This window comes from Chiloscyllium punctatum, chromosome 12 (assembly GCF_047496795.1).
Source record: "Chiloscyllium punctatum isolate Juve2018m chromosome 12, sChiPun1.3, whole genome shotgun sequence".
Lineage (NCBI taxonomy): Eukaryota > Metazoa > Chordata > Chondrichthyes > Orectolobiformes > Hemiscylliidae > Chiloscyllium > Chiloscyllium punctatum.
The window spans coordinates 31879041-31892086 of record NC_092750.1 but is presented as its reverse complement, the minus strand read 5'-3'; the positions used below and the strand labels follow the sequence as shown (position 1 = coordinate 31892086).

The following is a 13046-nucleotide window of genomic DNA, read 5'->3' as shown; positions in this document are numbered from 1 at the left end:
TGCAAAGTATATCCTTCATTGGGTAAGGAGACTAGCATTGTATACAATATTCCTGGTGTAGTCTCCAAGATTCTATAGGCTTGCAACACGACTTCTTAATCCCTTGATTCCTAAAATCCTAATGCCTTATTTGTCCCAAAAGTAAAGTACATCTGCATCATTCAGATTTGTTTATATTCTGTTGACTGAAGTAGGGACCACACTGCAAAAGCATAGTAGTCAGGATGCTGAAAAACTGAAGCAAAAGTAGAAAATACAAGAAGCATTGTGCAGGTCTGTGGAGAGAGAAACAGTCAATGTTACAAGTAAGTCATATGCTGATTTCCCATTTGATTGAAGTCAAGCAAGTGTGTTCAATGAATTATTGGATTTTAACAGAATAGATGTAATTTTCAGTCAGTAGTTGCTTTCCCACAAATACTTTTGCTCCCTTGTTGATCCAATGCACATGAATTATGTACATTACAATGTGGAATTGGCTACCAGGAGTTTCAAGCCCATATGTGCAGATCTGCAAGAAGGCAGTTCACTGCCACCTCCTTCAGTGTATTTATGAATAAATAATAGATACCTGACTTAAGCGAGCATGCTGACATCCCATAAACAAATTAAAACAAACGACAATATTACCTGGTCAATCGCATTAGATAAACCATGTGGCAGAATTGAATATACATTTATTTTTAAAAATGCAAACGTAGTCAAATTGAAGTTTGAAGATCTTCCAGTCTGGAGTGACGATACCAACTGATTGTGATAAAATACTTTCATCCTGAGGAAGCTTTGGGCCGTGGATGTTGCCACCCTGAAGGAGAAAATGCACATAGGTCAAGGGTTCAGGTTGGATAGTAAAAGAGGGCATCATCTATATGATGAGCTACACTTTCTTCTTTATAAATAATCTGTTGAAGTCATAAACTGTTCACAGTTGCTATGTCCTTCAACATCGTAATATGGGAGATTTTTTAAAAATGGCAAATACCATCTTGAGTTACCGACATGAGTTAAAAGACAAGCCTTGCAGCAAGAAAGCCTGCTGGCAAACAATGCAGGGCATTACATTTATTCTAATTTCCACTGCAGCCAATATTAGCTTGAGAAGAGGTTTTTAGCTTTAATTGCATTTACTCAATATTTTGAACATGTTAAGTTGCACTGGTGCTATTAAAGTGTGGCTAGTTCTTAGTAAAATAATTTTTAAAAATATTTTTGGTACAAACAAATAATTTTGTTGCATTGTTGCTAATTTGTACATAACTTCTCTGTTCCAGGTTTCTCAAATACTCAACTGCATGTCAAAAGCAATTCTGAGTCAAGTTCATCTTTAGAGTTCAGAGGCCACCTTCAGCAGCTCAGTTCTGTACCATGCATTCAGCAAACAGGAAGAAAGCTAACCAACAAATCATCAGTCAGGAAAGTCACTGCCCAAAAACCTCAAGGTAATTTCCGAGCGTGAAACAATGAAAATGTGTAAAGTGGGAAAATAACTTTCAATATTGTGGTGAACAAACTGCCGTACTAAATCATGTGACTTTGATTTTCCTGTTTCCTTCACAGGATCATGCATATAAAAATTCCAGTGATTGGAATCCAAGAAAGTATCAAATAAGCATTGAAAATAAATCTTAAGATCTGTTTGAGTTCAGTAATTAAACTAAAGTTGCGGATGTATACATAATTGTTTAGGGTTTAATGCAGACGGGGATAGGTCAATGCATCATTTTTAAAAATATCAAATCATCAACATTATGGATACAACAAAGTTTTTTTGAATATATTTTGTTGATTAATAATATGTTCAGTGTGAATTTCCTGACCATCTTTTCATCGAAATGTTGCATTAGTAGCATATGCTCCCTTATCCTTTTAACAAGAGTAGCTCCAAAATAGAGAGATCACGGTACCTTTGTTCAACTGTAAACACACACTTCCAAAAGGGTGGGTGCCCAGGTGTTAACCAATGTCTTGTGTGCATTGGTTTCACCAGAACTTTAGCTTCGATCTGCAAATAGACTTTTGCCTGTTCCAATTCTGCACGTGTCAAGATTCATGTCACTTATGTAATTTTTAAATTCAGTACCTCTTCACCAATTACACTTTGTTAAAGGCACGCACACGTGCTCTCGTTCACTCACCTAGTTACTCCCACCCTCCCTCTCTCTCCCCCCCCCCTCTCTCTTCCCCCCCCTTCCTCTTTCCTCTCTCTTTCCCCTCTCCTCTCTCTTTCCCCTCTCCTCTCTCTTACCCCCTCTTCTCTCTCTCTCTCTCTCTCTCTCTCTCTCTCTCTCTCTCTCTCTCTCTCTCTCTCTCTCTCTCTCTCTCTCTCTCTTTCCTTCCTTCCTTCCGTCCGTCCGTCCGTCCGTCCCCACCCGTCTCTGTTGCTCAGCCCCTCGCAGTCTGTCTCACGCTCTCTTTCCACCCCCCCCTTTCGCTCCCCTTCCTCGCTCTGCCCCTCCGTTTCTCGCTCTCGTCATCCCCCTCTTTCTCTCCCACTGTCGCTCTCACTCCCATTCCCCCCCCATCTCTCTCTCTCGTCCTCTCTTTCTCTCATTCCCCTCGTCCCCCCTCTCTCTCATTCCCCCTCTCTCTCGCTCTCTCTCTCGTGGCTCTCTCTCTCGCGCGCGCGCTCTCTCTTTCCTTCCTTCTTTCCCTTCCTTCTTTCCCTTCCTCCCCTCCCCTCCCCTCCCCATTGCATCTCTCTCTCTCTCGCCTCTCTCCCTCTCATCCCCTCCCCTCTGTCTCAGTTAGTCCATGTGACATTCTATCAATCCCTACTTTGGCAATAGAACCAGTCTGACTCAAGGTTGGAGTACAGACAGACTCTCTAACCTCATACCTTTTAATGCATTGTCTGAGCTGAGATGTCACCTAACTTTACAAAAAATAATCTCAGGAATGTGACTTGAAAGAAGTTCCACCCCATTCAAACTGATTAAAAACCTTACAGCAATCTAGGTTTGTTCAGTAAATTGCATTAGTTGTGTGACACTTTGATCTTTTACTATCAATTCTGTATCCTATGATGCTGCCCCACTAGTTACCTGATGAAGGAGCGGCACTCCTAAAGCTGGTGCTTCCAAATAAACCTGTTGGACTATAACCTGGTGTTGTGTGACTTTCAACTTTGTCAACCCTGGTCCAACACCAGCACCTCCATATTTTTGTTAAAGGAGATTCATCAGTCTCTAATTCTTTTTGCGAATGGAAATGGATGCATTACCAAGGATTTTGCAGCTTGTTGTGGGGTTTCAGAGAATCTATAGCTATTCCTCTACAAAGGTGTCTCAATCTTTAGGTGTCAAAGGAGGAGAATTGGGAAGTCATGACCTCTGTACATTTCCACCTTAGCCACATCACTTAAACACATCCTTTCACTGCCAGTGATGTTCTTTGCAACCAGAATATCAAAGGCTGTTGCCCAGATCTAACTGTAGTAGATACTGGTAGAGGAGTAGGAAGGATGGGGGCAATGACGAGGGAAAGTGTACAGGTGCCACTGATGCAGTTGAGTTTGTGCAGACTGTCAGATAGACAGACACCACAGAGAGGTGTGGTATGGTGATGGCGGTGACTTGCTAGGCTGGAAGATGTTAGAAGTTTGTGATAACTCTCATTTGAATATTTAAATTGTTGGTTAATGCTGCTCATGGTGAGAGGTTCTGGTTGGTGGAACTGAGGGTAGGGTTGATGTGTATTGAGATGATGCTAAGTGTGGAGGAAGCTAATCATTTAACATCTGATATATTGCATCCTTTTGGAATTTGTATTTAGGCCTTGAGACCTGTCCAGATACAATCACTTAGCCTCAGAGACATCAATGGCTATGTGAGGGTGAGTCCAAAAGGGATCACTTACACAATCTGAAAAAAAAAGGGATGTTCTCATAGTCTTATCAGTATTGTCCTCCATACCTTCTCACCATTGTCTAATGGCTGCCATTGCATTCGCCTCATTCCATTTTTATCGTATATACTCGAGTAATAGTCAAATTTTTTGACTGCTTTTTAAAGTTTAATTTATGGGGTCAATTATTATGTGGATACTACCTTTTGAGGGGCTGAAATTCATGCCCATCAAAATTCATACTGTATCATTAGCAGAGGCCCAACTGATCTCTAAAGGATAATAAAAATCAACGAATGATGGTAATTCTGAAAGCCCAGAGCAGAACCCAACAGCCAGCGGACTGGAAGACTGGGAGCGGAGCAGAACAACCGGCAGAGTGGAAAGCTGGAGCAGGATGTGACGGCCGGCACACTGATTCATAAATGTTGAGCTGTTATCTGTGGAAAAACTAGGGTCAACTTTTACATAAGATATATGGAAAATTCTAGGTTATTTGGCCAAAAATAAGGGGTCGACTTTTACATCGACTATTATTCGAGAATACAGAGGAACCTCGATTATCCGAACGAGATGGGCAGGCACTATTTCGTTCGGATAATCGATTATTCGGTTAAACGATTAAATGCCTTTCCTCTGGGACTCGGAATTTTTTAAGTCTGCTCCCCGTTCAAGAGACAAGACAGCAGCACACTGCACGCGAGCCCCCGCAACCCCGCCGCCCTCATCCAACACCACCTTGTGCCTGCCCGTGCCCCCCCAAACCCAACCAATGCCACCCTCTGCCCGCCTCCACCCTGACCAACACTGTCCCCCCGTTCTACCTTTGCCCCTGTACAGGACAGTGTTGGAGAGATTATCTGGGGAAGGGGTTGGGGGTTTAGGGTTCACCCTCTGTAGAACTCCAGGGAAAGTGTTGGGGGAGAAAGAGGGTGGGAAATCAGTCATTTGGTGCCTGTTTAATCACAAAAGACATGATCAGTGTTGGAAGCATGTCTTTGATGTTTCTATTGGGACCTCGAGATCTCCTTCAGATAATCTGATATTCGGATAATTGATATTCGGATAATCAAGGTTCCTCTGTGTACGGTATTCATTTAATTATAGCCAGAGAGTCTTTTGCAATACCCTCTGTTCCTGATTTTGCACCACGGCCTTTAATTTCCTCTAAAGAGCTATCCTTGACCGCCACCTATTGCTCATCAGCATCATCCAAATGCACAGCATCAATTTTCACATGTACACTGATGGCTGTACTTAATTTGACCTCTCTATGCTCCTTCACTGTACTTAAACTGTTAAATTACCTGTCCGACATTGACACTGGATGAGTAGAATTTTCCTGGGAAGGTTACTGGGAACTGAAAGCTTTGTTTCTTGTGGCATGAAAAAAACACCATTCCTTAACTACCAACTCAATTCCTCTCCATAGCACTTGTCTGAGGCTGAACCAGACAATTCATAACCTTGATTTTATAATTGACCAAGGTGAGCTTCCAAGTGTATGCCAGTGCCATTACCTGGACTGTCTATTTTGAACTCCATAACATCTCCTACTTCTGCTGATATGCTAATAAAACCATCACTGCTTCCCCTATTGACTCCAATCTTGATTATTCCAGTGCTTTTCTGACTGGCCTTCCACATTCTACCTTCATAAACATATGGCAATTGAAGAAATTACCCATGTTCAAACTGGCTGGGAGATATATGATGTTATGGTAATGCCAATAGATTGACAATCCAAACATTCAGGCTCATGGCCCAGTTCCAAAGGGTTCATATCCCACCTTTGGCACTAGTGGAATTTAAATTCAGTTAAAGCTAGTCTCAGTAATGGTAGCCATTAGGGATCATTGTCACAAAAATCTTTCTGGTTCACTAAGCCCTTTTTAGGGAAGGAAATCTGCCATCTCTGCCTGATCTGAGACAAAAAGAAACTGCAAATGTTGGAATCCAAAATAGACAGGCAGGAGGCTGGAAAAACACGGGGAGCTCCTGATGATGCCTGGCTTGCTGTGTTCTTCCAGCCTCCAGCCTGTCTATCGCTGCCTGATCTGCCCTACATGTACCTCCAGACCCACAGCAATGTGGTGGACTCTTAACAATCCTGTGAAATAACCAACAGGTCACTGAATTGAAGGGCAATTAGGAATGGGTAACAAATGCCATTGACACTCAGTTTAGTCCTCTGCACCCATCACCCCTGTGCTCACTGAACTACATTGACTTGTGATTTATGAACACTTCAGTTTAAAATATCGTTCATTTTTTTCCCCCAAATTTGCCAATTTCCTTTCCTTTCCCTAATCCTTTTACCTTTCTCCAAACCTTCCACAATCTTCCAAATCTGGCTTCTTGTGCATTCCTGATATTTAACCACTCCAGGATTACCAAACTTGCAGTTTGCTGTCTAGGCCTAAGCTCCACAGTTCTTTTCAGAAGCCACCTCATCTCTTTGTTTCCATCTGGCCCTTTTAGAAAGTACCTCTTTTAGTCGTCTGTACTCATCTGCTTATGTGATTTGATGTCAGATTTTGCTTCCTAACACACTTGTAAATAAGCATTTAAAATTTTGATTGTTTAGGCAGGGCTTACCCACAAAACAGTTCAGGCACTTTACTCACATTGTGGAACCTTTTCCTAATTTACATTCCAATTGAGGCCCTGACGAGTGAACACAGCTTTTGTGTAGATTCTGAGGATATGGGATGTTTGACTTGCCTCCCGTCTCCGCAGATCCTGTCCACCATATAAGACAAAGCAACCTGCTAGATTGGTACTCCATCCATCACCTTAAGTATTCAGTCCAACCACTACTAATGAAAAGTGGCAGCAGTGTGTAGCATTCGGAAGCTTAACTACAGGAACTTATCAAGTTTCCTTTGATAATTCTACAACCTCTACCATGTAGAATAATAAGAACAGCTGATGCTCGAGAACATGGCCATTGCAAGCTTCTTTCCAAGCTACTCTGGCTTGGAACTGTATTGTGTTCCTTCACTATCACTGGATCAAACTGCTTCCTAACAGCACTACAGATGTGCCTGAACCATAGTGGCTCATCATCACCACCACCCTCTTCAAGGTAAATGGGGAAATGAGCGATGCCCACAACCCCTGGATTAGTTAATTACACATACATTTGGCAGTCTGTAGAAAATCATCAATCACATTATTTGGTGTACAATTTAACACTTATATTGATACTTAGCAATATTGGTGATAAACAAATTTAAAATGTTTAATCCTCTTGCCAACTAATTCATATTTTATGTTAAACGTCTAGGCTAATGTTGAATTGTCAGATAATATATGTTGAGATGACCTTGCTGAATTGATACAGCTAAAGTTCATTTAGCACTCCTTATGTTGCGAACAACAGGCTTGTTAAAGCAAATGTGCTAAATGAAAGTTGCTTTCCCATAATGCTTATACAGATGACTTGGGCCCTGACAACACATAAGTTTTACATCCAATTCCTGTTGGTGCCATGGGCCTAAATGGCCCAAACGTTTTTAATTTACGAACGCATTTATTATTTCCACTTGGCTCCCATTTGTCACTTCTATCCAGTGACCCTCTTTCTTTCACCTGGTTAAGGTCAGCGAGAAGGTGCAAATGGAAGGTTCAGTGAGGAATGTGGTCATGAGGAGGGTTAAGGAAAGGAAGTGACAAGTGAGTGGGAGTGAGAGGCTTCAGGGAAGGCAGTGAGCCAAGCAGCAGTTGGTTTCTTCAAAAAACAAAAGGCGTGCTTAATAACTGCACTAAAACGCAACTAAAGGCAACGGTATTCAGGGTACTTCACTACTTTGCTTAATCTTTTAAAACAAAACATGAAGACGATTTAAACAAGAATACCTGTATTGATATTAGAATGATATTCATGAGCACTGACCCTGACAACACATTTTGCTATAGTATCCACCATAATAATAATGTCTTGATGGTTTCATTTACCTATTCAGTTTGAAATATTACACTGGTTTTGTATTGATATAAAATATTTGCACTTCAGGAGAATAATTGAATAAAATAGGATCTGGCATTTAGACAAAGATTACAGATAATATGGATCCAGTTAAGACTCAATTGATTTGAGTAGAAATAAAATTTGCCATACGTTGGCATTCTTGGTGACCATTTCCTGTTATGAGGTACTAATTTGTATACAGTTGGGTTATATTTGAAGAATTAAATATAACCTAATTATATTGTCTAATTATATATTGATATTGATCAACACTCCTATAACATGGATTGGCTTAGAAGCTTTAAAAACTTTCAACAGACCCAAATATAACCACATTATACATTAATTTCCAATACATTGTATTTAGCTGGAGGAATAAATCAGCAGTCATCCATCGTTCTCTCATTTAATAGTGTTTCCTCTTGTTTCTAACACTCTCTCCATTGCCCCTTCCCCTTCTGTGTAATACCATTTTTGAATTTTTTTATTGGTTTATTTGTTGATCACCATTGAATGCCTGGTTCAGATTAGATTAGATTAGATTAGATTAGATTGGATTACTTACAGTGTGGAAACAGGCCCTTCGGCCCAACAAGTCCACACTGCCCCGCCGAAGCGTAACCCACCCATACCCCTACATCTACATCTACCCCTTACCTAACACTACGGGCAATTTAGCATGGCCAATTCACCTGACCTGCACATCTTTGGACTGTGGGAGGAAACCGGAGCACCCGGAGGAAACCCATGCAGACATGGGGTGAATGTGCAAACTCCACACAGATAGTCGCCTGAGGCGGGAATTGAACCCGGGTCTCTGGCGCTGTGAGGCAGCAGTGCTAACCACTGTGCCACCGTGCCGCCCACCAAATATGATTTTTAAAATAAAATGCTAGTTGAAATTTTGAAATTGGGCACTGAAGTCATCAAAATGTACAATTTTGAAAATAATTTTTAAGTTTGCTTCTTGATGCCAGCTGACATGGCTTCTGATTTGGCAAAAGTGAAGACTGCAGATGCTGGAAACCAGAGTTTAGATTAGAGTGGTGCTGGAAAAGCACAGCAGGTCAGGCAGCATCCGAGAAAAATCAACCTTTCGGGCAAAGGCCCTTCATCAGGAATGGAGGCAGGGATGCTGCATGGCTTCTGAGTTATTTAAATTAAAATCATAAACTTTGCGTGATACTGCTTTAAGATAAAATTACCTTCATCTTGTCAGAGCCCAATTTTAACACTGCCTCAAATTTAAATGTTACTATGGTTACTGCTTACGTAAAAAATTTCATACTGTTCATGTGTAAATATATATAATCAACATTAAATAGCTAAATAGTTCAGTTGATGTTTGCTTCTCTTTTTGCCATTCTTACAGATGGCCCAGTAGTTAATTGGATGTGTTGAACAAAACTGTTAATTTTGAGTTCAGTATTTTGTCTTTGAGAAGATCTACCAGACCAAGAAAGAGGAAGGAAGCTGTGGAGAAGCTGAATATACCCATAGAAAGACATGAATGCAGTACATTAGTTGCTCTAATGCAAAACTAGACAGAGTGCAAAAACACTATAATAATCTATTAATGCACGAGACAAAACTGATGCTTTCTTCCACTGCCATGAATATAACTATTCAATTCAAATCCATTGTTTTACTTTATTTTTGCCTTAGGTACTGCAATACCTTTACTTACGGTTATAAAAAAACCACACTTTTTTTTAAACTCATTTTCAGCACTTCCTGTTCTAGCAACAAGGAAGCGCAAGTCCAACGTTCAAATATTTGATGTTCTACGATGTCTTTAAATGACAGGTTAAAAATGGAATATAGTAAAGGAATGTTTCACCATACATATAGTTAGAATCCTATAGATTGTTGCTTTCAGAGAGTGTAATGGGATCTTCTAGAACAAAGCAGAAACCTGGAAAGTGATAAATGAAACTTGCCGGTCTGCTGTTGACAAGAAATGATTTTTGAAGACACCGGTTGAAATATAAAGAAGAACTTTACTCAATAATTCTCCATAATTTTTACATTAGTACCTCCTAAGCCTGTCTATCTTCAAGCCTTGTGTCAAGAAGCACCATTTCAACTGATTCCTCCAGCTCCATCAAGGCCTTTGCCAGCTGACCCTAAGCTAACCAAGAGCTCCTGTTCAGAGGCTGTGAGCAAAGAAACACTGGTGTTGTCTTGTGTCTCCTCACTTATTGAGAAATTTGAAAGTGTCAGGTAAGCCTAATTAAAAATGCTATGTTGCTGAGTTTTTAAAAAATTGTTGAGTGCTCTTGTATCATGTTCTGAGCTTGTGCATTTTTTGTTACTTTTATTGCAGTAGGTGAGGGTGACATGTAGCTGTCACCACTAGTGCTGTGTTCTTTAAGCTCTTCACAAAATACCTAAGTTACGTCTTGTAAATCAACTATCGGGGCATTAGAAATAATTTAAAAGAATTTTCTGAAGATTGAAAATAGCAACCTTTGTAAATTTGTTGCCTGTTTTAATGAAAAATTGGCAATCTTCAAGTAATTTCCTAAAATATTAAATTTTTAGAAATCTATTTTTCTTTATGTTCATAAACGAAGTTGTGAACTTGCACGGTCTATTGTGCAAAGAAAGCATTTGTCCTTACACTGAATCAGCTTTCGGCCACGCACAGGGCTGAATTTGAGCTTTTCATTGTCCAGTATAGCTATATAACTGAGGGTTCTTAAAATGGTTCTTCTGTATAATATCTTTGGGCCTCAAGTAATAACATTATTTCCTTCTATCTGATGCACTCAACCTTTGTGTGTTATTAAACATTTGCATTTTTAAAGGCGTAACAAATCCAGGAAACAGAACACTGATTTGACACTTAATTTTTGATGGTCTCATGCCCTAATATAACTGGATCAATCAAAATTTGTCAGTTGGTTAAAATGGCTGTGTCCAACCTCTGGTTCCTATGAATGATGTGTAGAAATCTGCCCCACGGATTTATCTATTCTCCAAATCCATGGACAATATTGAAATTAGTAAAGTCCTCAGAAGCTTGGTGTTCGCCAGATATGCCAATAATGCTAAACATTACTGCTTAATTGCTGGAAAAGATATTGTTTTTTCTACATACTTTTTACCTCTTGTAAATCATGAATGCAGACATTTTTGATGGATGTATTGTTTACAAAAATTCAAAACTGATACATTTATTAAACTTAATAGAAATATAAACTGGCATAGACATGAAGGGCTGAATTGGTTTCCTTCTGCAGTGTAAGTCTTTTAAAGTATGTTCCTATGAATAGAAAATCTTCCCCTTGTGGCTGACTGGTCTGCTGAGTATTTCCACTTACTATTTGTATTTCAGATCTTCAGTATTTAGTACTTTTTGCCTTTGTGTTGGGTTGAATGGCATTTGTTTAAATTACTTGTATCTACGTGAAATGTCAATGTGTTCCTGCAGGCAGCTAAGTCCAGAGTTAACCAAAAGAAATCAGCTGATTTTATCCCTGAAAATGGAGCAATCACGGGATTCCTCTGAGTGTGCAGCATCTGACAGTGAATTGGAACCCGCAGGATATTCAATTGAGAGCACAGCAGACAAAACGGAATCTAATGAAACAGAAATTGGCATGGAAGGGATGGAACACTCTAATGAGGGCAATGCTACAATGACAGACAGTGTAAAAGACAATGACTGTACAAGCATAGCCAGGACTCCAGAGGCAACAGCTGCAGCTGAAACTAGTGAGTCAACTCTGGAGCACAGTGCAAATGGCAAAATACCCAACAGAGACAGTGGCATTGACAGCCCTTCATGTAGTGGGGAAGGTGAAGTTTTTCCTAATGAAGAAGGCATAGAGGAGGCAAAGAATGTCAGTCCTTTGGAGAATGGAAATGATTCTGAGATCAAGCCTGATGATGATTCTGAATTACAACAAAAGAGAGATTCCACTCAGGAAGATGATGACAGTGATATGGATGAAGTCAGCAGTGAAGAAAATGAACCAACAGAAGTGTCTAAAGTTGAACAGTCAGAAACAATCAAGGTAAGCTGTTATTTTCAGAGATTTTATCAAATGTGGGTACCAAAGGTAGCTGAACAAAGTCATACTAATTGGTATAACGGGGAGGCAATGGCTGAGTGGTATTATTGCTGGACTATTAATCTAGAGATCCAGGTCATGCTCTGAGGACCTGGGTTCAAATCCCACCTTGGCAGATGGTGGAATTTTCATTCAGTAAAATTCTGGAATTAAGAATCTATTGATGATTGAAGAGTCATTTGTCACCTGTTGGGGGAAAAACCCATCAGTTCCCAGTCTTTTAGGGAAACTGCCATTCTCACCTGGTCTAGCCTACATGTGACTCCAGACCCACAGTAATGTGGTTGACTCTTACCTGCCCTCTGGGATGGGCAATAAATGCTGGCCTCGTCAATGATGCCCTTATCCCATGAATTTCATGGGCAATACAGTTTGCAGTGTAATATTTGAACTTCTTTCTCTTTTATGAACTTGGTATGCAATCACAATAAACTTCTGTAAGAAACACTACTTGAAGTCAATAAAGTATCATTAGGGATAGTTACAAGTTTTCCTACCGTGATTAAAGAGTAACTAATACAACAAATTTTCTGAGTAACTTCATGGAATTGATTACTTAGTACGCCTGCAATAGTTTGCTTTCAGTGTATAAGCATAATTGTTATCTTGAAGATGAGGAATAACAGAGTTTGCCAATAGCCTCGTGAGAAAATGAAGTCTTATCAATCAGTTTTCCTCCAACCTCTTTCTCAACTTTTTTTCCTATTGTATTACTCTTCTGAATCTTGAGAAACAAATGTTGCAGAGGCTAATCACTCCTGTGACAGACCACAAATGATCCTAATTCTGGGACCTTCCTAGTATGACATGCTCCATCCAACAGTAATCCCATCACCTACTTACTGAGATGCAACAGTGGTGTACATGAGACCAACTTATAAATGTATAACTGCTGAAAGCCTAAATGGAATGAATGAATGTGACTAATGTTGAATGTGAAATATAACGTCATTCAGGATTAAGAAATAGTGATGAGGAAAAGGAGCAGAAAGATAGTAAAAACCAATGAAGAGACCAAAAATAACAAGGACTAAGTGTGTACAGTAAACCTGGAATTTTGTCATGAGTATTTGCTGTGTGTTACCCTTAGCATGTCTGGATCAAGGAGATTGCTAAATAAATGCATACGTCCATTGCAACCACTTTTTAGA

At 39.9% G+C, this 13046-nt stretch overlaps 1 protein-coding gene across 3 annotated transcripts in view; it reads left to right on the top strand.

The window, feature by feature from the left end:
• LOC140483756 (FYVE, RhoGEF and PH domain-containing protein 3-like) overlaps positions 1-13046 on the top strand; it is a 221266-nt gene that overhangs the window by 117149 nt on the left and 91071 nt on the right. For all 3 annotated transcript variants that reach the window (XM_072582280.1, XM_072582278.1, XM_072582279.1), the window contains exons 2-4: positions 1272-1439; positions 9850-10039; positions 11253-11838. In XM_072582280.1, coding sequence (XP_072438381.1) covers positions 1272-1439; positions 9850-10039; positions 11253-11838 — 944 coding nt within the window. The remainder of the gene's footprint in view (positions 1-1271; positions 1440-9849; positions 10040-11252; positions 11839-13046) is intronic.